Raw genomic sequence first — 25337 nt, forward strand, 5'->3', positions numbered from 1 at the left:
GGCTATCAACCAGGAGCACTTAAATCCACTGCGATGAAGTGCTTTGAGCGGTTGGTCATGAAGTATATTAACTCCTGCCTGAGGAGTGACTTGGATCTGCTCCAATTTGCCTATCGTCATAACAGGTCAATAGCAGATACCTTTTCATTGCCTCTTCACTCTGCTCTGAAACATTTGAACAATGAAAATACATACATCAGAATGCTGTTCATTGACAACGACTCAGCATTCAACACTCTTATCCCCTTGAAACTCAACTCCAAGACCTAGGCATTGATACCTCCCTGTGCAATTTCCTGACTTGCAGACTCCAGTCAATACAGATTTGACAGCAACATCTCTCTCTATGACCATCAGGGTGTTGAACCAATGCAGATAATTTCACTCACCTCAACAGTAAGCTGACTGCACAACTCCACTCACTTTCAATGACTCTACAACTTATGTTCTCAGTATTATTCATTTACTCTTTTTATTATTTGTACAGTTTGTTTCTGCACATTGGTGTTTGTCAGTCTTTATGTATAATTTTTCATAAATTCTATTGAATTTCTTTATTTTCCTGTAAATAATTTTATTATCGATATATGTACAAACCCCATTTCCAGAAAAGTTGGGATATTTTCCAAAATGCAATAAAAACAAAAATCTGTGATATGTTAATTCACCTGAACCCTTATTTAACTGACAAATGTACAAAGAAGAGATTTTCAATAGTTTTACTGACCAACTTGATTGTATTTTGTAAATATACACAAATTTAGAATTTGATGGCTGCAACACACTCAACAAAAGTTGGGACAGAGTTAAAATAAGATTGAAAAGTGCATAGAATATTCAAGTAACATCGGTTTGGAAAACTCCACATTAAGCAGGCTTATTGGTAGCAGGTGAGGTATCATGACTAGGTATAAAAGTAGCGTCCATCAAAGGCTCAGTCTTTGCAAGCAAGGATGGGTCGTGGCTCACCCCTTTGTGCCAAAATTCGTGAGAGAATTGTTAGTCAGTTCAAAAGGAACATTTCCCAACACGATTGCAGAGAATTTAGGTCTTTCAACATCTACAGTACATAATATTGTGAAAAGATTCAGAGAATTCAGAGACATCTCAGTGCATAAAGGGCAAGGTCGGAAACCACTGTTGAATGCGTGTGATCTTCGAGCCCTCAGGTGGCACTGCCTAAGAAACCATCATGCTACTGTGACAATTATAGCCACCTGGGCTCGGGAGTACTTCGGAAAACCATTGTCACTTAACACAGTTCATCGCTGCATCCAGAAATGCAACTTGAAACTGTATTAGATAGATAGATAGATAGATACTTTATTCATCCCCATGGGGAAATTCCAAGGAGGAAGCCATACATCAACTCTATGCAGAAACGCCGGTGAGATCTCTGGGCCCAAGCTCATCTCAGATGGACGGAAAGACTGGAACCGTGTGCTGTGGTCAGATGAGTCCACATTTCAGCTAGTTTTCAGAAAAAAACGGGCGTCGAGTTCTCCGTGCCAAAGATGAAAACGACCATCCTGATTGTTATCAGCGAAAGGTGCAAAAGCCAGCATCTGTGATGGTATGGGGGTGCATCAGTGCCACGGCATGGGTGAGTTGCATGTATGTGAAGGTACCATTGACTCTGAGGCGTATATTAGGATTTTAGAGAGACATATGTTGCCATCAAGGTGACGTCTCTTCCCGCAACGTCCATGCTTATTTCAGCAGGACAATGCCAGACCACATTCTGCATGGGCTACAACAGTGTGGCTTTGTAGACACAGAGTGCGTGTGCTTGACTGGCCTGCTGCCAGTCCAGATCTATCTCCTATTGAAAATGTATGACGCATCATGAAGAGGAGAATCAGACAACGGAGACCACGGACTGTTGAGCAGCTGAAGTCTTATATCAAGCATGAATGGACAAAATTTCCAATTGCAACTCTACTACAATTAGTATCCTCAGTTCCAAAACGATTAAAAAGTGTTATTAAAAGGAAAGGTGATGTAACACAATGGTAAACATGCCTCTGTCCCAACTTTTGTTGAGTGTGTTGCAGCCATCAAATTCTAAATTTGTGTATATTAACAAAATATAATTAAGTTGGTCAGTAAAACTATTGAAAATCTTTTCTTTGTACTTTTGTCAGTTAAATAAAGGTTCACGTGAATTAACATATCACAGATTTTTGTTTTTATTGCATTTTGGAAAATATCCCAACTTTTCTGGAAATGGGGTTTGTACATATATCGATAATAAAATTACTTTGACCTTCTCTAAAACTTACATAACCATCCTATATTGAAGTGACCAGAACTGAATACAATACTCTAAATTGCAATATTACCTTGAACTCAATCTACCCAACTGTTGAAGGCCAACACATCAATACCTTCATAAGCCACTCCACCAATTTGTGCTGTAACTTTGAGGGATCTGTGGATGAGAACCCCAAGATCCCTCTGTTTCTCAACACTTCCAAGTCCTACCATTAACCTGTATCCTGCTTTGTTTGATCTTCCAAGATGAATCACTTCATATTCCAGATTGAACACTCTCCGCCATTTCTCAGCCCAGCTCTGCATCCTATCAATGTCCCTTTGTAACCTATGACAGCCTTCTACACTATCTACGAAACAACCAACCTTAGTGTCTTCTAAAATAACTAACCCATCCTTCCATTTCCTCACCCAAGTCATTTATAAAAATCGCTGAGAGCTGTAGTCCCAGAACAGATCCCTGTCGAACACCACTGGTCACCAATCTCTGGGGAAAAATATGCTCTATTTACTATAACCCTCTACCTTCAGTGGGCAAGCCGATTTTAAATCTATGCAAACAACACACACAAAATGCTGGTGGAACACAGCAGGCCAGGCAGCATCTATAGGGAGAAGCACTGTCGACTTTTCGGGCCGAGACCCTTCGTCAGGGCTGATCTATGCAGCCAGGTTTCATTGAATCCCATGCCTCCGGACTTTCTGAATGAACCTACTATGGGGAACCTCGTTGAACATCTTACTAAAATATGTATACACTACATTCACCATTCTACCTTCATTTGTTTTGCCACTTCCTCAAAAATCAGGTCAGTAAAGCACAGCCAGCCCCTCACGAAGCCATGCTGACTATCTCTAATCAGACTATGTTTCTCCAAATGCTCATAAACACTGTTTCTAAAATTACTCTTCAATACTTTGCTCACAATTGATGTAAGACTCACTGGTCTATAATTCCCAGGAGTATCTCTATTGCCTTTCTTGAACAAAGGATTAATATTTTCAATCCACCGCCTTTTAACAACTCAACTTGGGCTGATAGGCTTTAAATACCAAGGCCTATTTTCAGTTCTAGTTTATCAATGGCTGTTACCTTATCCAAAATAACTAAAATAAAATAAAGTGATAGATAATTCATTAAACTGTGAATAAGCATTTATTTGTATTTGTATTTTCTGTAAGCAGCTATTACAGTTTTTTTCACTTTAAATTTCACTTTTTATGCAACCTGAAGTTAGTTTGTTGACCAATGCATCTGAGGTGGATAATTCAGATGTAAATTTTTTTAAAAACACTATAATAATAAATTACTATGTTTTGTCTTTGTATGAAAACTGGTTAATTTTGGGGGTAGTGAGAAAATCCTGATGAGATGTACTTAACATACCTTTGCTGTTCAAACCCGGTTGTGTTATTTGATTTTTTAAAATTACTTACCTCTTCTATCTAATATACTGCACAACATTGTTCCCTCCCAATTAATTTCTATATTGACACAACTACTGTAACTTTTAAAATTAAGAATATGGAAATTTGCCATTGACTTAGTCTTGTTGTCTGGTACTAAGCCACTTTATATAAAATGACATCACAGTAATAGGCCCTTCATCCCAACTCATCCATGCTGAGTTACTCAAATCTGTAGCACAACGCATTAGCAGGATGCACAGCTATGTAATTTTTGTTGTGAAGGAGGTAAAATTTGTTCATTTCTAATGTATGCTTTTAACTCTCTTAGTGGTTTAGTTATAAATAAAGTATTTGATCCACTTTTATGTATCCTAAACTTTAGATGTTAAGAGAGAGGATGTGGAAAATAAGCATTAAGATAAAATTATTAACCTTACCTACAAAAGATGCTAGTAATTTGAGTCTTTTTATAATCATTAAAGATTTTATTGATGTAGACCAATGCAAATTATTGCATCCTCTTATGAATAGAGACATAGACTACAAAAGCTTAGGTTATGATAAAGCCATATACCATTACAGCTATGCCTGAAGTATTGGATGTCAATCGGAGCACCACAATTTAGAAAAGTCAAGAAGAGAAGTAACAGTGCAGATTGACTAAAATTGTTCTAGGGTTCAAAGGTTGTAGATCTACAGGAGAATTTGGGTGGTTATTCTCAAGATGGAAATATTTTGATTAAAGTTTTGAAAATCATGAAAGATTTTGAGAGGGATTAAACTAAAAGGAACAATTGACAATGACCAGCGGACAGAGATTTTAGAAGAAACTTTTGGCCACTTTGTCTCTATTTTATGCAACAAGTGGTTAAAACTTGGAATGAACTGCAGATTAAGGTGGTGAATGTAAATGCAATGGGAAACTTAAAAAAGTCAAATATTAGAAGGAAATTAATGGTAGGGAGAGAGCAAAAGAGTGGATATAATTAAGACTAAATAGAATTTCTTCCTTCCATGCTGTAAAATAAAATGATGTACCAATCTCTTTTTACACAAAATAAACAGACTTAGTTCTGCTTACAGGATATACTAGAATATTGAAACCTCCTTTGTTCAGATATTAATGAAAAAAAGAACTAATCGTAATACATTTTTGGTACAGAACTAATATAGCAGTGATGCTTTACAATTTGCTACATTTCACCACACTATTGAAGAAGCATTATGCAGCACAAATACAAATTCCATTGATTTGGTTGTTTTTTAAAATATGATTTTTTTAAAAATTTCTTCTTAGCATTACAGAACATATTGACTTTGCCACATCCCTGCAAGAGCCAGCTGTGGAACCAGTTTGTAATGCTAACCTCCATGCCAGCATGCACACCTTGGATCATTTATATGGTGTGGCAAGTCGACTCAGTATACATTATACTGGAGAAAAGCAACTGAAGGAGGTATGCTGAATTGCAGGAGCAGGTTCTGTCTTGAAGCTCTCAAAATGCACTTTCTTCCTGATTTTATTAGAAGTGTTGAATTAACAATGGTTTTCAAGTGCTGTGTTAATCAACTATGACATTACACTACAGAGAGTAATGAGAGAATTACTCTCATTCTATACTGCAAAGAGCCTAATGTGGCCAATTTCCAGTGCTGCAAATAGTGCTCACCAAGAACTGGCTCTGCACAGAACCTGTCTTTCAACCACTTTGTCTCCAGTGTGGCTTGGGCTTCCATGTAGAAATACAGAACTGACGTTTCACTTTCTGCAGTGGCACTGGACAACTGAACACTCTCCTGCTGGAGATGACCGACCATACTTGGCATCCAGCCTCACACAAAGAAGCTGGAGGAACTCAGTGGGTCAGGCAGGAGGGAAATCAATAGTCAACATTTTGGGTTGAGATTCTTCATCCCTACTGGAAGGAAAGAGGAGAGATAGCCTGTACAAAAAGATGGAGGGAAGAGGTAGAACAAGAGTTGGCAGGTGATAGGTGGATTCAGGTGAGGGTGGTGATACATTCAGCCTATCAGCTTTTATTCCATAAGGAAGAATGCAGGTGCTGGAGTTATTTGCATTTATTTCATTGGCATCTCAGACCTGAAGAACCATAATGAAAGCAAATTATCCTTGATCCCAACAGTCTGCCAAAGGGGTATTTTAATACATAACATTTATTAATAAATTTGTATCTCTAAGCAATCTTAAACATCTCTAATCATTAGGGATTTAAAGATTGTTCAGAAACACATGGCAGTTGTGATCTGTCAAAGAGTATCAGTACATTCCAGTGAAGTGGCCACAGGATATGCTTTCAGAGGCTGCCCACAGCTCAGATCCTTTTTGGGTGTGATGGATTAGCTTGACTTGTATTCCACATCTGGAAAGAGTTAATCCATGTGGATGAGTACTGCATGCATCAAGTCTGGGCAGTGTACTTAGTCCAGGGTAATTCAATCTAACATCTAACCACAACGGCAAGTACCTTGTATTGTGGGTTAACAAAATTAATTCAAATGTAGAAATCATTTAGAAATGTAGATGTTTGGATTCAAGGGATGTTGACAGTTAATAAAATGTTTCTTTCAATGTATTATTCTACTCGGCCTTGTTTAAAGTTTGCATTTTTGTCTGATTTTAAAGTTTTAAACTGGACAGATCTATGCACGAGTAAAACAGAAGTCTGGAAACACATTTTGCAGATGTTTTGAAATCTCTGCATAGATGTCTTGTGAAGTGCTAGTTGTTTGGATACTTTAGGTACAATGATAGAGGGAGTATGAGATTTAATACTTCATGAAGTTGTTTCTACCATGGACTGTATTGCAGTTGTACAGGTTATATTAAGATAATTATTTAGTCATTAAAATTTGTCACTTAACATGAAATTTAATACAGGGGATTCCAGTTAATTGGATCACATTAGGGCCAGTAGATTTTGAGCCAATTAAGTAGCCAATTAGCTGAAGTTTCATGGAAATAGTTAAAAAGACAATAAACAAAAAACAAACTACATTTAACTGAGTAACAAATTATGTATTTAAATAAAATACAGACCACAGTAGAACATTGCCAAAATGACTTCAGTACTATAAAGCTGTATTAGTTCCTAATAGTTATCAACAGAGGAATTCATACAGTGAATGTTGCCTTGTTCTTTTGTTTGACTGTAAATGAGCAAAGTCAGTGCAGACACCTAGTACAGGTAATGAACTGCCTTCAAACAATGCTTTCGTCAATTACGTACTCCAAATCTTCATTTTCATTGTAACATTCAAGATGATTGTTGACACTTTTGAATTCTTTGTAGTTTCTAATTTGTTGAAGTGGTGAAATCATTTCTCTATTTCTTTTCACTCCTGGCTGTTTCTGACATCTCCAAGCCTGAATGCTTGAAACCACAGTAAGCAAAACAGTTCTGAATTGTCTTGCCGCTTACTACTCACCAGAACTTTTTGCTTTTTGAACAAAAACACATGCAGGTGATGCTATTTAAAAACCGTTCGCTCTCAGCATGGTATAGTGTCTAACAGCCCTGCAGCCACTGACACTAGTTAAAAACTGTTTGGCAACAGTTTCCTGTCCAAATTAAGTAGCATAGTGTCCGAAGTAAAGGAACGGAATCCCGGCTGTTTTTGTTCTTCGAGAGTTGTTTCAAATAAGTGACTGCCCAATTAACCAAGGTCGCAATTAACCAGAATAAATATTACAAGTATAGCAAGTATAGTAAATGTACTATTTTCCCTTCAGGCTTGACCTTCATTTACAATTTTAGTATTCATATCTTGAATATGGTTAAAATTTTAGATTGTTTTGTAAAGTCTACATAATTTCAAGTATAGAAGACATGGGAAATTTAAGAGATTTTAGAATGAAAAAGGAACCTCTTTTTCATCAACAGGATTACCAATCACAGGACATGAACTTAACAAAAGTAGAAAATGTGTATTGAGAGAAAGTGCAATTTTACATTAATTTAAACTGTTTGCATTAATTTAAATTGTTTGCTTCCCAATAGGCTTTACAAAACCTGGGCAAAGGAAAGTATCCACCTCAACCTTTTGAGCAGGTTGGAACACGAATAGCCAAAGAATTAGAAAAAGTGAGTTGCTGGATATAATTTTATGTGGGCTATAGTTCTAAAAGTCAAAGTGGCACATTCAAATGTCAGTTGCAGTTATATATCTTATGAAGTATAGAATTGATCATGGAAACAATTTAAGATGCATGTTAAATATGGAATTTAGTGTAGGAAAATCAAGATGTATTGTGCAGAAATAAATTACTGATCTTTACTGCTATTCAGCACTCCATGGTAACAGATCATTGCATTCTCTAACTATTGCCAAAAAGGAAGGTTTTTTTTAATTTCTGTCTACAAAGTAGTGATTGATTTAACCTGCCTGTGTATATATTGAACCATAAAATAAAATGGAACATGGGTTAGAATCTACAGCTTATAACAGAGTCATTTGTGATAGGAGATCCAAAACTTCTTGCCACCGTAAGTTCTGTAAGATGAAAGCTTAAGAGCAAATCATCATGTCCATTCTTGCAGATCTCTTTGTGACCCATTACAAGGTTATACTAGCTCACACTCCTTGTATGCGTGCTTTGTTAACAGCTGTGAATATTCTTTTTAAGCCAGTGATATGCAGTTCAATCTGAACTTAGCATAGAAATATAAATATTATTAATAGGGACGAAATCTAATGAAAAATAATGTTTTCTGTGAAAATGAACATTACTAGAATGTAAAACTTTTCAAGTTATGTCAATTAATTTTTTTGATCATTTTTATAGAATCAAACATCCTGGGTAATTACAAGTATGGCAGCACTCTATTGGAGGGTTAAAGGTCAAGGGAAAAAAGCTATTGATTGTCTACGTCAAGCACTACATTTCGCTCCTTACCACATGAAGGTGAGAATTGGCTTCTAGCATGACCTAATGAAAAAGGTCAAGCTTTAATTTGAGGTTAATGTAACCTGGGTCAGTGAGACAGATGATCCTTTTGTGAATAAATGTTTTTACAATGGTCCAATACATACGTAGGATTGCTGCTAAGCCAGTGCATTTGCAGTAAAATTAGAAAATCGGTCAGGTATGTTTACAGATGTACTTGATTTCACTCTTGCTGCATTTTGTGCAGACTTGACACAAACCTTTATAATGCTGGTTTGCCCACCACACATCAGTGGGTGTCTTTGGTGGGAAATGCATGAGTACAAGCTGCAGTATTGAGACGTTGTTTTCCTTTCACTTGAATAAAAATAAAATTTGCTTAGGATTTGTTTGCAAAGGATGCGGAAGCTGAGGAGCACAATTCCAAATCTAGTAATTACCTTCACATTGCATGAGCTGTGCACTAAACACAGTGCAATTCCAACCTGTTGTGGAATTTAATTTTTGGCCTTCCTTACAATCCTTCTGCATTATTGTGCTCATCTTAATGTGGCAGATGTGTCCTAATTTTTTCACGATACTCAACCTTGTCCCATCTCATCCCTCACCCATGCTTATCATGTAACTGTTTTTATTTCTGTAACATGCCAAGTATCTGACAAAAGTTTTATCTTCTCTGTTGCATCTGTTTATTTTTTGATAAAGAAAGAAAAGCAGGAGTAGAAAACTTTACCCAATCCCTTTATTGGGACCATCCTTAATATCATTAATAATCCTAATTAACGTTCTCTGTATTCTGTAATGACTCCATGTGTTGCATCATGTTGAACAATACACATTATTCCAGGTATAACTTCACCATGACCTGGTGTGACAGACACCTTTTAATATCCGTTAGTTTACTTTGTTAATTTCTGCCTTATGTTAAGTAACAAGTGAACCAAACATATCTCCATGACTGAATTTGCCTTCTGTTTCTTCAATTTTTGTCATTAATCAACCCAGTAGTAAAACCCATTAGAGTTCTTTGAGAATTTGTTTGCTTCTCCCAAGACCGCAGTCATCTTTGTGGCCAGGATTTATGAATGTGGAAAATAATTTAAACTTTATGGGTGACAAGAAGCTCAAAAATTTATTATGAGAATACTAACAGATTCCTGGACCAGCCAAGACATTGGACTTATTAAAATCATTTTGGGAGGAGGACTGAGGAGAGACAGTATAAACTAAAGAATGCAGATTTAATGTGAGTGCAAGGAGATTATATGAAAAATAATCCTCATTAGACTGACTGAAAGATTGTTGGGAGCAGATGCAATTACCTTTCAAAAAGGAGTGAGAGAAATACATAAAGATATGCAGAGGTTTACAGAAAAAGCAGGAGTGCCTTACCAAAGAAAAAGGACTTTTCTCTTTGACAGAGAAATTGTGAGGGTGGAGGTGAGTATTTAGGTTAATCTAATTGTTAGAGTTATAAGAAAATTGAAAATAAAATGTTGTCGCAAATTAAGTAATGCAACCCCACTGCTTAAGAGTGGAACTAGAGCATACATTGACTCTCCATTTAGAGGAGCCAACGGAAGTTTGTAATTCTGAATTTGTGTCATATTTCTTGCCAATAAAAAAGGGTAAAGCTACACTCTTATTAAGGTGGACTCAATCAAATCACTGATGCACAAGGCACATCCTAGAAAACAAAAGTCTGTCTACCAGCTACATTATTCCAGTCGGCAAAAATCCTGACAAATTATTTCTCATTTGCAGTTGTGCAGCATGGGTCACATGATTTATTGTGTGCAGAGCCAACTGAGGTACCTTCAAATTTGTTTTACATTCTTGGCCCCAGGCCTGGAGAAATGGGAAAGACAGCTTGTTGCTTGCGGGTGGGATTTAATCAGGGGCCAGCTTTTACAAGTACGTCATAGACCATATTTATAGACCTGAAGAATCCTCTGTCTCTGCTGGTGTTGCTTTGTCAGCCTCAGCTTCAGCACTGATCCTAATAATGAACATCGACAATGGATCTTTTATGACAGGCTGTATTCCTGAAGACAATAGAATTGGCTGTAACGTAAGAGGAGGCATCGAATCAAAGGAAATGAGAACTAAAGAGGCCCTATAAAGTGGTGAAAAGACATGGGATGTTAGGTGGGAGAAGGTTAAGAGTCAAGATGAGTCCAGAGGAGACCAGTGGCCTAAAAGGAGGATTGTTAAAATATAAACATCATTAAAAATAATTGAATTGTCTTGTGCTTCATTTTCTGGAAAAGGAAAAACTAAAGAGTGGTCTGATGGTCTTCAAGATTTTAATTGATGATTGTAAGGGGAATTGTAGGGAGGGATTTGGGGTACTATGATTGTTGCTAATAATTTCAATAGGAATTCAGAAGAGGCTTCTTCAAATAGTACTTAAAGTTACAGAATTCATGTTCATAGACTGTGATTGAGGCAGACTGCATAGATGCTTACAAAAGGAAGCACAATGAAGAAAGGAACATGTTCATTGGAATAACCGAACAGGAGGATGAGAAGGCTTAGACGGAGCATAAACACTATTGCTGTTGTGTACAGTAAATACTTGCTCATACTTGCCTTATACTGCCTCAATGCACTGTTGTAATGAATGGTATGCAAAGCAAATTTTTTCGGTGTACCTTGGCACATGTGACAATAATAAACCGATTTACAAAACACACAAAATGCTGGAGGGACTATGGAAGAGAATAAACAGTCGATACTTCATACTGAATCATCGACTGTTTATTCCCTTCCCCCACAGATGCTGCCTGACTTGCTGAATTCCTCCAGCATTTTGTGAACATAACTCCTGAATTCCAGCATCTGCAGAATATCTTGTGTTTATAATTTACTAAATAAACCAGGATTTAAGATGCAAATAATGAATCTGGGGAAGGGGGAAGAATGATCAGTGCTTCAGGAAGTTTAACATTTTGATGAGACTGTTGTCATATGGCAAGGATTCCTTACTCTTTTATATAGTAGAGTTGGCACAGGAGGAGGAGTCTGGGAGTAGCTGGATGCAGTGGTGAGATGTTGCTTATGTTACTGCCTAATCTGCATGTGGTTTTGGCAAATGTAAACTGTGAGCTCCAAAGGCCTGGACATTTTTGATGACCAAAATGGTTTTCATCAACATATAAAGCTTTTCGAATTCTGTAATGCCATTGTTGCACCCAAATGACCATCACACCTAATTGCCTATCACTATGTCACTAAGCTTTCAAAAGTGAGAGGAGGAGGAGGAGATGTGGCAAGGAGAAGCTGATGCCATTCTAAAATGTTAATAGAAAGCATTTAATTGTGTCAAACAATAGAATTACATAATATATATATGAAATGAAACTATTGTTATTTCTTTATTCATGGTTCTATAATTAGCTAAATGAAGCATCTTTAGTTTTTAATCAGCATTACTAAATTTTGGTACATTATTTTTTGAACCTGCCTCCTTAAAGTTTGCAGATTACTTGGTGATCCCAATTGTGAAGAAGTAACCTGACCTTAAACCTCATAGTTTCTCTTCTTGCATTAATATGGTTACTGTACTTGAATGTTTCACCGTGCTGGGTTAGTCTGAAATTGACATGAAAGGTAGTATATAAATAGAGCTGTGTTGATCCTTTTAAATGTATTGTTTTTTTATTTGAGCAGGATGTACCTCTCATAAGCTTGGCAAACATTTTTCACAATGCAAAACTGTGGGACGATGCTCTTGTTGTTGCTTCTATGGCAGTGGAAATCGCACCACATTTTGTTGTCAATCACTTTACCCTGGCTAATGTCTATGTAGGAATGGTAAGTGACAACATTTGTTGGTACATTTTTCATGTTCTGTTGATGTGGCTGATTTCCTATTTATGTTGATTTCATCCAGGTGTATTAAAGAAAATGCAACCATGCATTGTCTTGAAATGCATTGGCTATTTCAAAGCACACAAATGTTTGAAGAAATGATGTGGAATATTTTTGTATGTAATTGATTTGCCTCTATGCATCTAATCCACATTGTTCTTTATCTTGCATTTAGAAACTTGATTAAGCTCTGTACTGAGCTTATTCTTCAAGTTTCCCAATGCAGTATAAAGAACAAAGTAGATTAGATGTTTCTGCCCATACATGTGATACCTAGATGAAATGTACCCTATAATTTATGTCACCAATATGGATACGGCTAGAACTTTTGAAAGCAATATGGAAGAAATTGTCACTGTTTGGTTTCCTTACAGGTTTCAAAGTCATATAATAACCAAATATCAGACAGTGATAGACATCCATTATTTATGAATACATTGAACTATATAGGAAACTTAGTTATTACGGAAGCCAAATTACCCAAGGCAACACACACAAAATGCTGCAGGAACTCATTTTGATTGTGTTGTTTTGGATTTCTAGCATCTGTAGAATTTCTTGTGTTTATAAATTACCCAAGATGTAATCCTTATTCCTTTGAACCTTGTGGGGACAGTGTAGAGACCAAAGGAGAACTGAGGGGCGGACTTGCTCCAATGAACTGCACCCAGTTATGGTTAATATTTTTAGAGGGAACACAAATATTCACAAAGTAGTCACCTCAATTGTCTCTGCAATATGAAGAAACACCCTTTTCCGTTAAGGGAATGTATTACACTGGATGAGATGAGCACGAAAGAGTATATTTGTTGTAATGCTTAGAATAGAAGAAAGCCCAGTCATCAGCAATAAAGCAAGATGCATCTAGAGAGGTTATAGTTAGATGTACCATTTGTAGATGAATAAATGGTACATAGGATGAGATGAATACATATTGGAAGTAAAGTGCAGTAAATTAAGTTCAAAGGTTTGGAGAAAGAGAGGAAACAAGCACCACAATCTAAAGAATCTAATAACACAGGATGTTCTGTTTGTAATTGGATGAAGGATTGTTCTACATATTCTAATGAAAATTAAGAACTAGCTGGGATCCAGATTAAAACAGCAAATACTTACACCTAATAAGAATTCCAAAAGTAGTTAAGATGAGAGCAAGATGAAACAAGGAGACTGTACTGTCCAGAACTTGTGGAGTGATCCTGAAGGCAGATTTGGTAAAAGTTGGTCTAAAATGGTCACACATCCTTGGTGAAAAGATGGTAAGAGCTGAAGCAAACTAATTTACTAAATTAGTGGAGGGATATAATCAGGGTAACACTTGGAAAGCTCTTTGATAATATAAAGTGATTATTCATGCTCTCAGGTTATTACAAATTGTTTGTCTGGTTCACAGGAAGAGTATGACAAAGCAATGCAGTGGTATGAATCTACCTTAAAACTCCAACCAGAGTTTGGACCAGCAAAACATGTCCTTCACACAATCCAGTGTCATTTATTAACGAAAATGCAGAGGCGCTCTCCATAATGGTAACCATTAGTTAAAAAAATATCTAATTTCTGCTTCAGACCGTTTTAAATTGGCACACATCTAGTTTCATTCGGGGATGGGGTGGGTTCATTTGTGCAAATTTAGTTGATGGAAAATAAAATGAGCTGTGGAACAAAGCTTTAAAAAAGAGTATTATAACCATCACACCTTGAATATAATTCCTGGAAGGAAAATAAATTGTATTAAAACAAATGACTGTTGTATTGATTGTATATTTCAGACGGTAATGTATAAAATGGTTCTCAGAATGTTTTTTATGTGTGATCAAGTCAAGAAAATGCAGTTTAAAATCCTTGTGGGGAAAAATGGGAACTTGTGTGCAGGTGAACAATAAACTATTTCTTAATGACTGAAGATATTTTCATTTATTTTGTACTTTTCTAAAAATCTTGTATAAAAAGTGAAAAATCCAGCAGATGCTGCAGAAAAGGAGCAAACCCAGCTTCATATTTTTAAGACATAAATCCCTTTCAGTAGAATAACTGAATTAGTAAAAAATTAGATTCATCACTTCACAATATTTTAAATTTTGAAGCACTGAAATCTCATTACACATTCATTTAGCAACACTTTAGTTTTCACATTGATTTCAGACCTACAAAATGTAGAGTATACTAACCTCCAGTTTTTAAAATGCAGTTTGCTGTTTAATTTTTTTGGGTTTTTTTTAGTGTTAAGTCTCTATAATATACATTTATTTCCTTATTAAAATTAGCTCATAGAGAAATTGCTTTAATATGCTGTCTTAAAAATGTAAGGTGATTACACAAGAAACTGTAAAATTGCCTTCGACTATTAATTATTGTACGTTTGTGAGAATTTTATGAATAATGACTTAAATGTAAAAGTTGAACAAGGTTTTTCTACTAGCTGTTACATAGATGGTTTCACTGAACAAGTATAACCGGAAGGTGTGATTCAATGGAGTTAAGGTGCTTCTAATTATGTTTACATAATACAATTACAAATTTACAATTAATTTTCCTTTGGATACCTGAATAGGAACTTATGGTTGAGAAGCTAATCATTACTTGTTGACAATACTGTTGTTAAGCTCCCTCGACTTTTTGTTCCTGCAGGTGGTGCTCTTAATCTAGAGTTAAAACTTGAACACTATTCTAAACAAGGCTTACTACACAATAAACTAAATGTGTTTTTTTTTATTTGTGTATTGATTTTAATGTAAAGGAAATTGTAATGATACTTTTCACTTTTTAAAATTGTCAAACTAACATTGTCAGTTTCACATGTGTGGGAAGGTACCTGGGAAATATTGTCACACTGGTAATGCTTCTCAACTCTTTCTGTGCTACATTGACAACTGCAGTGGTGCTGCTTCCTACACCCATGCCTGGCTTATCAATTCATCAACTTTATCTTCAAATTTCACCCTACCCTCAAATTTACTTGGTCAATCTCTGACACATCTCTTCCCTTACTTGATCTCTCTGTCTCCATTTGTCTATCCACATCTTTTCTAAGCTACCAATTCCCATGGCTATCTTGACTATACCTCTTTCCACCATGTCATTTGGAAAAAATGCAATTCCCTTTTTTCAGTTCTCTCTCTGCTGCATCTGTCCTCAGGATGAGACCTTTCATCCCAGAACATCTGAGATATCCTTCTCCTTCGAAGAACAGGGTTTCCCTTCCACTCCCATTAATACTGCCTTCACTTGCATCTCCTCGATTTACGGCACATCTGTCCTGACACCATCTTCCTGATGCCATAACAGAAATAGGGTTCCCCTTGTTCTAAACTAGCAACCCACAAGCTTCCGTATTCAGCACATCATTCCCGAGCTTCAGTGGATCCTACCACTAAGCATATCTTTATCACCCACTCTCTATTTTTGCTGTCTACATGACTCCCTTGTCAATTTGTCTCTCCCCACTGATCTCGCTCCTGGCACTTACCCTGTAAGCACAGCAAGTGCTGCACTATCCCTACACTGCTGCTACACCCAGCTGAAATTATTACCTTAGAATTTGGTGAAATGAGACAGTTCAAAGGAACTAATATGCAACAACTATACTTTGTAATCTGGTCATTAATTGGTTATGATCAACCATGTTAAGTTTTTCTACCTGTCTTTTCTTTCTGACCTAATTGTTTCGTTTTAAATGCAGGTATGTACATTTTGTTGGGTTGATTAACAGCCAATGTACAAAAGACAACAAACTGCAATATGAAAGAAAGAGTATATTAACAAATAAATAAGCAATAAATATTTAGAACTTGAGATGAAGAGTCCTTGAAAGTTAGTCTGTAGGTTGTAGGAGCAGTTCAGCAATGAGGCAAGTGAACTTATCCCCTCTGTCATTGGAATTGTGCTTAGCCTCACAGTCATAAGAATAAAGCAAGTGGAGCAGGGGGCTCAGTTTTGAGCCCTGTGGTGCACCTGTACTCATGGAGATTGTGGAGGAGATGATGTAGCCGATTCAAACTGACTGGGATCTGCAATTGAGGAAATCAAGGATCCGAGGAAGTGTTAAGACCAAGGTCTTGAAGCTTATTGATTAGTTTTGAAGCTTATTGATTAGTATTGAATACTGAGCTGCAGTCAATGATGAACAATCTGATGTGTGCATCTTCACTGTCCAAATGTTCCAGGGTTGAGTGAAGAGCCAATGAAATGGCATTTGCTTTGGCCTTGCTGTGCCGATAGGCAAAATGGAGCAGATCCAAGTCACTTCTCACACAGGAATTGATATGTCTCATCACCAACCTCTCAAAGCACTTCATCACTGTGGTTGTAAGCGCTACTGGATAGTCATTGAGGCAGGTTACCACATTTTTCTTAGGCACTGGTATAATTGAAGCCTGCTTGAACAGGAGGGTACCTCAGACTGCTGAAGTATGAGGTTCAGGACATCAAGGGACACTCCAACCAGTTAATCAGAACAGGTCTTTAGTACTCCGCCAGGTACCCCACTGGGCTGTATGCTCCTCATGGGTTCACCATTCTGAAGGATGCTGTCATGTCAGACTGAAATCACAGGGTCATTGGGGGCTGTGGGAGTTTGTGAAGTGTTCCGTATGTTTTGATGGTCAAAGGGAAGATAGAAGACATTAAGCTCATCTGGAAGCAAAACCTTGTCACCTATGTCACATGTTTTCACTTTGTAAGAGGTAATAGCATTCAGCCGCTGCCACAACTGTCAAGCATCCTTCAGTGATTCAAGTTTGGTCTAATTTTGCCACTTGGCAAGAGAGATAACTGGACCTCTTCTATCCTACTTGGTTGGCAGACCTGAATGCCACTGATCTGACCCTCAGCATTCTAGGTATCCTGCTATTATGCCTGTCATTATGGATTCCAGGATTTTACCTACTATTAATGTTAGGCTAACAATAGTGTTTCCATGTTTTCTCTCTGCCTCTTAAACAGCACACATTTCTCCAAACTGCAGGAACCATTGCAGAATCAATGAATTTTTAAATGTTTTATTTATCCACTAACATTTTCAAAACTGTTCCCTTATGCCTTCGCACTCAATTTCACATCCATTCTGCATCTGATACTGGCTCTGATAGCAAATGCTACTGTGTCTTTTGAGACAGGTGGAAGAAATAGTCAAATTCTTCATTTTATGTCCACATGGGAGGTTAGTTAGGAAGATTCAGTCGCTAGGTATACATGGTGAGGTAGTAAATTGGATTAGACGTTGGCTCAATGGGAGAAGCCAGAGAGTGGTAGTGGAGGATTGCTTCTCTTAGTGGAGGCCTGTGACTAGTGGTGTGCCACAGGGATGGGTGCTGGGTCCATTGTTATTTGTCATCTATATCAATGATCTTAGTGATAATGTAAATTTGATCAGCAAATTTGCTGATGATACAAAGATTGGAGGTGTAGTGGACAGTGAGGAAGGTTTTCAAAGCTTGCAGAGGGATTTGGACCAGCTGGAAAAATGGGCTGAAAAATGGCAGATGGAAAAACCAAGGTAGAACATACAAGGTAAATGCTAAGGCAGTAGAACAGAGGGATCTGGGAGTACAGATACAAAATTCCCTAAAAATGGCGTCACAGGTAGATAGGGTCGTAAAGAGAGTTTTTGGTACATTGGCCTTTATAAATCAAAGTATTGAGTATAAGAGTTGGAATGTTATGGTGAGGTTGTATAAGGCATTGGTGAGACCGAATTTGGAGTATTATGTGCAGTTCTGGTCACCGAATTACAGGAAGAATATTAATAAGGTTGAAAGAGTGCAGAGAAGGTTTACAAGGATGTTGCCGGGACTTGAGAAACTGAGTTACAGAGAAAGGTTGAATAGGTTAGGACTTTATTCCCTGGAGTGTAGAAGATTTGATAGAGGTATATAAAATTATGATGGGTATAGATTGAATGAATGCAAGCAGGCTTTTTCTACTGAGGCTAGGGGAGAAAAAACCAGAGGACATGGGTTAAGGGTGAAGGGAGAAAAGTTTAAAGAGAACATTAGTGGGGGCTTCTTCACACAGAGAGTGATGGGAGTGTGGAATGAGCTGCCAGATGAAGTGGTAAATGCGGGCTCACTTTTAACATTTAAGAAAAACTTTGACAGGTACATGGATGAGAGGGGTATGGAGGGATATGGGCCAGGTGCAGGTCAGTGGGATGGCAGAAAAATGGTTCGGCACAGCCAAAAATGGCCAGTAGACCTGTTTAAATGCTGTAATGTTCTATGGTTCTATGTGTCCATCATATACTCATTTAATATATAAAAATCTGTATTGCTCCATAAATATTGCTTGCTTTCCTACTTGCATTATCAGCATGGTTTATCACCCGTGCATTTTCCTTTTGGTTGCTCTCCCAAATCTTTCTGGGCGGTTTACATATGAAATAGTATTGCAATAAAGATGTTCTGTTTAATATTGGCAAATCCAGAATTTTACCAGGACCAGATTGTATGGATTTTTTTTTTAAGTCAGTTTTCATAGTGTACTGATAAGCCACCTAAAATAGCAGAAGAAAAAATATTTTTTTTTGATTGTGTGTAAACTCCATAGAGTCCCAGTTCAAGTTGGTGCACAGCCATCAAAAGCCTTTTGTGCAAAATGCAAGATAGGAGTCATTAACCATGAGATGATCATTTAAATTAAATGAAAGATAATTAATCTCATTATTCAATATTGTTAAAGTAATTCTTAAAATGGTTTATATTAGCATACTCTCAACTTCATAGTTCCCACCAACCCTGCAGTTTGGTATTGAAAGTAAAAATGGACAGAAATACAAAAATGAAACCTCCTTAGCCAAGATATAACCAGAATTTTGTTTAGTTACAATATTGGATATATAGTGAGATGCAGGTCCAAAAAATCACACACAGTCCATCTGACCAGTCAAAATATAATTACTTATCCACTTGTTAAATTCTAATTCTCTTTTAAATTTACCAGCACTATTTATCACAATGAAGTAGATTCCCAACATGATTCACAAGATCATAGCCCTCTGCATAAATAAATTGAAAACAAAATGGATGAGAGAAATTGGCAATTTGAAATGTAAAAACTGGCGAGATTGGTCAGGTCATGCAGCATCTGTGGAAAGTAAAAGAAAATGAACTCTTCATCACAGGCAATCAATCCTGATGTGAAAATTCTAACTTGACAAATTTAAACTACCTACATTTTATAGCTCAAATGTATGTCCTCAATTCAGGAGTTCATTTCTGTTTTGGCTAAGCATTGGCTCAAGTCCAGTAGCAAAGTTTCATCCTTGAGCAAATGCCATGTCTTGTATCTGCACTTAACACACTCTGCCCAATAATTACATACTGTATACAATAAAATTGTCTGTAATTCCTTCACTGAAACCTCCAGCAGGATGGACTTTCAAATAAACAGCTGGAAGAAAGAAAGTCATTCATCCACCTGAGGCTGGTAAGCAAGATCAACAATGTTACCTGGTCAACATGAATCATTTCCCATTCCGTGAGACCTGCCTCTTTGTGATGAAATTCATCATCATTTAGTCATTGATGAAATTTATCATTCTCCACGTAGCAGCAGTGATCCCTGCCCTCGTGTGCCAGAGGCATGAACAGCTTAGAGGAGGCATCTCAGAGATTTGGAGTGATAGCATCAATGTTGACTCACCACAGTGCTACAACTCCAATAGCAGAATAGTGGAATTGATGAGTGTGTGTTCTCCTGGGCTTTATATCCCCAGCATTCAGTATTTGACCTTTCTCTGCTAGCTCCAATGCCCTGGCTATTTTGTCCACATGTCTGTAATCAGACCTGTGAAGCGAGCACTCAACTCTGAGCTCCAAGTAATTTTCAGAAGAACTGACAAAAAAACTTCAAAATGACCACTCACATTAGTATAGAAGCATTGGGAAAGGTACCAAGGAGTTCACCTCTCCAAAGGGACCATGTGGAAGCCAGGCAGAGCAGCAGAAAAAAGCTTGCAACAGTCTGATCCATCCACTCTGTCAAGCTTCACGTGTCTTTTCTATGGCCATCTACAAATCCCGCACAGGTCGTATTATTCACCTTGGAGCTGTCAGAAATAGAGTGCATCCAAATCACCCTTGTCTTGGAAGTGGGCAACACATCTATTGTCTTCTGTGAATAATTCATGATTTATTTTTCTGAAACCTGCACTGCAATCAAAGGCACAAGGAACAGTGCAGGAATAAAATAAACAGTACAGACAACTCTACTTGCTAACTATGTGATGGTCAGTGGAAACTAATTCTTGAATAGAATGCTGACTATTTAGAGGAATGAGGATGTTGCCAGTTCCTGAAAGCAATATATATGTACAGTATATTCTTAATAAAAATTTTAAAAGCTGCAAATGCTAGAAACCTCAACTAATAATGGAAAATGATATAGATACTCAAATCAAGCAGTATCTGTGGAAAGAAAACAGGGGTAATGTCTCCGGTTCTGGTGACAGGACTCTGAACTGAAATATTAACTTTTTTTCCACAGATGCCACCCAGCCTGTTGAATATTCTCAGCACTAACTGCTTTCATTTTGAGTGAGATAGGGTTGTTTTCCTTGGCACTGATAAGACCTAATGGAGGAGCATAAAATTATAAATAGCAAGGAGGTGTCAAATCCAGAAAGCATAAAGTAAGCAGTGGAAATATTAGAGGGGAAATGAAGAAAAATGTTTTTACCTCGATGGTGGTAGGTGTCTGGAATTCACATGTGATAAAGGCAGACAACTTCATCATATTAAAACGTATTTGAATGTGTATCTGAAGAGCTGTGACCTACTAACAGATCTACTGTTGGAATGTGAAAGTACATTGGGTAGCTTTTTGTTGTTAGATATGAATATGGTGGGCCTAATAGCCGCCTTTGACATGGTAACATTTTCTTTGAACTTTTGAATGACAACACTTAGTTGGAAGCTGGGTGAGATTGTAAAGAAACCAAGAAATGAGGAGTGAAAAATAGAGCAAATTAAAGGAGAAATGTTGGCCACCTTAATAATTATCAGCTATCTTTGAAGAAGCACAGAGGTGGATTCTGTAACCATCATAAGTCAAGCACCTCGCAACTTCCCCAATATAAACCATCAATGTGAATTGTGAAAATAAATTTAATTTGGAGGTTGCATTCATTTGTAGGTTTCTATGGCACCAGTTTTCACATTTAAAATGTTATATAAGCTGCCAAAAATAATTAAAATCTGAACAAATTAGCAGAAATCAAGACTTCTGGTTCCTTTAAAAATTCATTTTTACTTTGAATAGATAAGCCTTTTGTTGCTGATCCTCTCAAAAGAGCAAGAAGCAACTTCCTGCCTTCCGTGTGTAACTACTAAAAAGTTCTGGCCTATTAGGATAAAGTAACAATGTGCATGGGTAATCTCACTATGATTTTGAAGATAAATCAGATTTATTGTGTGTTGTATTAAGATATAATAACTCTTATATATCCACAGTGGCGGTTGCTTACACTCCTGAACATTCACTATCAGCATATTGAGACTTTTGTCTGACTGACAGAGTGCTTGAGAAATTGTTACATTGTTTGAAGACAATAAAGACAAAGAAGCCCCCTTCTTGAGGAACAAGGTGTCCAAACATCCCAATGTCAGTTACCCAACCAACAAAAACCTTGAACCACCTATTACCCTGAGGCCCTGTAGTTCAAAGTTCTGCTCTGTTAAAACTTTACAAGATCATGACAGGTAGATTTATAGTAACATCAGACATCTACACATTGATTTTCAGATCTCAGTGACAAGATATGTGATGGAAAGCCTACTTGAAGCAATTGAGATGAGCCAATTGCAAATTGTACTGGCCCAAGAAGAGTAAGAAGATGTACTATAATACAAAAGCAAAGCCCACTAAAAGCACTTTGGACAAAAGGTTAAACAGGTTAAGTTGAACCAATACCTTTCAATGCCCTTCACCCATAGGTAACAAATGAACAATGTTATGCTGCTGACTTTGATGGCGGCTGCTGTCTTGCACTCCATGTAGATGTCTCAGTGGTGAGGAGGGCTTCCTCTCATGATGGGTTGGTCTGTATTCATTACTTTTTGTAGGCTTTTCAGTACAAGGGCATTGATACTTCCACACCAGGCCATGATGTAACCAGTCAATATACTCTCCACCACACATCTATAGAAGTTTGTCAGAGTCTTAGGTGACATGTTGAATCTTCACAAACTTTTAAGAAAGATTCATTGAATCCATGGGAGGCATTCCTTCATGGTGGATATTGACCAGCTTATCCAGAGATTCTTCTTCCTCTCTCCATCCATAAAAGATCAGGAATCTGAAGGGAAAGAGAGTAAGTAAATAAAAAATTAGAAGTAAATAAATAACATAACATTACAGATGTTACATCGTTTTTCCTTCTGCATCTATTGTGCAAGAATAAGTTTGTTTCTGGTGGATATTCACCCCAAAGTTGTCAGGGTTGTAAGTATATCAAGTTTGGTCATTGTAAGCCGGATAACTTTTGACAACCATGACTTTCCACAACATATCATTAAATGGTGGGAGGTTGTTTATACTGCCAGAATAGATGTGTGAATCAGGACTGCATTAATGTTATTTGTGATAATTCTGATTGTACTGATCATTGTCACACTGTTGACCCTATAACATTATCTTCATGGTAAAATGACTTCCTCGGGCTAAATCATAGAGTCACACAATGGATTAAGACAACCTCAATGTTTAAGCTATTGCCTGAGAGTTAGGTACTGCAAAAGCTTCCTCTATTAATTCAATTTTAGTATTGGGGGGGGGGGGGGGGGGAATACAATGATGCTACATAATTGAATTTTGACATAAATCACTTGCTCCAGACAACTCTGCATCTAAAGAAAGATTCCTTCACCTTGGATCAAGATTCTTTCCAGGACAGAAAAAAGGTGACAATTATTTTATGAAATTCAATATTTTGTATTGTGAAACTATACATGTGCACAAATGCTCAGTTTGTACTTTTCTCTGTATACATTTCAGCTTGTGACTAAATGTACTTGTAAAGACAAGGTAGGCTGATGATAAATACTTACCTTTGCAAAACCTCTCATTCCCAGATGAGAATATGTCATGTGGTTGCAAACAGACAGAATGGAATACTTCTGCCTGTGGCCCAGTGGGTAGCACTATCACTTAGACCATAAGACCATTTGGCTCATCAAGTCTGCTCTGCCATTCAATCATGGCTGATCCTTTTCTCCTCTCTTCAGTCTCACTCCCCGGCCTTCTCCCCATAACTTTTGATGCCATGGCCTATCAAGAGCCTATCAAGCTCTGCCTTAAATACACCCAATGACCTGGCCTCCACAGCTGCCTTTGGTAACAAATTCCACAAATTCACTATGATCTGACTAAAGAAATTTCCCCAGAACTCTGTTTTAAATGGATGCCCCTCTATCCTGAGGCTGTGCCCTCTTGTCCTAGACTCCCCCACCATGGGAAATGTCATTTCCACATCCACTCTATTTAGGACTTTCAACATTCAAATCGTTTCAATGAGAACCCCCCCCCCATTCTTCTACATTCCAGTGAGTACAGACCCAGAGCCATCAAAAGTCTCTCATATGATAACCCTTTTATTTTCAGAATTATCCTTGTGAACCTCCTCTGAACCCTCTCCAATGCCAGCACATCTTTTCTTAGATAAGGAATCCAAAACTGTTAACAATATCAAAGTGAAACCTCACCAGTGTCTTATAAAGCCTCAGCATCATATCTCTGCTCTTATATTCCAGATCTCTTGAAATGAATGCTAACGTTGCATTTGCCTTCCTCACCATCGACTCTACCTGCAAATTAACCTTTAGGATGTTCTGCACAAGGAGTCTATAGTCCCCTTGCACCTCAGATTTTTGGATTTTCTTCCCATTTAGAAAATAGTCTACACATTTATTTCTTCTACCGAAGTGCACGATCATGCATTTTCAAACATTGTATTTCAGTTGCCACTTTCTTGACCATTCTCCTAATCTGTCCAAGTCCTGCAGTTTACCTGATTCCTCTACGCTAACTGCCCCTCCACCAATGTTCATATCATCTGCAAACTTGGCCACAAAGCCATCTATTCCATCATCTACATCATTCATATGCAGCATAAAAAGAAGCGGTCCCAACACCAACACTTACAGAACACCAGTAGTCACTGGCAGCCAACTAGAAAAGGGTTCCTTTTATTCCCACTCACTGCCTTCTACCAATCGGTCGATGCTCTAACCATGCCAGTAACTTTCTTGTAATACAATGGGCTGTTAACTTGATAAGCAACCTCAAGTGTGGCACCTTGTCAAAAGCTCTCTGAAAATCCAAATATCAACATCCACTGCATCCTCTTTATCTATCCTGCTCTCTACTACAACAGGGATGTGTTGTGAGTCCCTTTCTCTACTCCCTTTACACCCAGGACAGTACTGCCACACACAGCTCCAATCTGCTGATCAAATTCGGAGATGACACGACCTTGATTGGCCTTATTTCTAGTGGTAATGAGACATCCTACAGAGAAGAGGTTGACACCCTGACACAATGGTGCCAGGAAAACAACCTCTCCCTCAATGTCCAAAAAACAAAAGAACTGATTGTGGATTACAGGAGGAATGGAGACAAGCTCGGCCTGATAAACATCAATGGGTCTGTAGTTGAGAGGGTGAGTAGTTTGAAGTTCCGCAGTATACATATCACTGAAGATCTCACCTGGACTGTACACACCAGCTGTGTGGCCAAAAAAGCACAACTGCATCTCTTCCAATTCTGGCACTGAAGAAGTTCAGTATGGGTCCTCAAATCCTTAATTCCTTCTACAGGGGCACCATTCAGAGCATCCTGACTGGCCGTATCATGCCTGGTACAGGAACTGCACCAACCTTGA

General features: G+C 37.6%; 1 protein-coding gene and 1 long non-coding RNA gene across 4 annotated transcripts in view; one reads left to right on the forward strand and one right to left on the reverse strand.

The window, feature by feature from the left end:
- The window catches only part of ttc17 (tetratricopeptide repeat domain 17), a 78374-nt gene extending 64008 nt beyond the window's left edge, over positions 1–14366 (forward strand). For both annotated transcript variants that reach the window (XM_073049667.1, XM_073049666.1), the window contains exons 21-25: positions 4982–5141; positions 7704–7787; positions 8489–8608; positions 12263–12406; positions 13857–14366. In XM_073049667.1, coding sequence (XP_072905768.1) covers positions 4982–5141; positions 7704–7787; positions 8489–8608; positions 12263–12406; positions 13857–13988 — 640 coding nt within the window. In that variant the 3' untranslated portion in view covers positions 13989–14366. The remainder of the gene's footprint in view (positions 1–4981; positions 5142–7703; positions 7788–8488; positions 8609–12262; positions 12407–13856) is intronic.
- A 4964-nt stretch (positions 14367–19330) lies between these two features.
- LOC140729651 (uncharacterized) overlaps positions 19331–25337 on the reverse strand; it is a 63686-nt gene continuing 57679 nt past the window's right edge. For both annotated transcript variants that reach the window (XR_012099390.1, XR_012099389.1), the window contains exon 4: positions 19331–22754. This is a non-coding gene — a long non-coding RNA (uncharacterized lncRNA). The remainder of the gene's footprint in view (positions 22755–25337) is intronic.

The sequence above is a fragment of the Hemitrygon akajei genome, chromosome 6 (assembly GCF_048418815.1).
Source record: "Hemitrygon akajei chromosome 6, sHemAka1.3, whole genome shotgun sequence".
NCBI classification, from domain to species: domain Eukaryota; kingdom Metazoa; phylum Chordata; class Chondrichthyes; order Myliobatiformes; family Dasyatidae; genus Hemitrygon; species Hemitrygon akajei.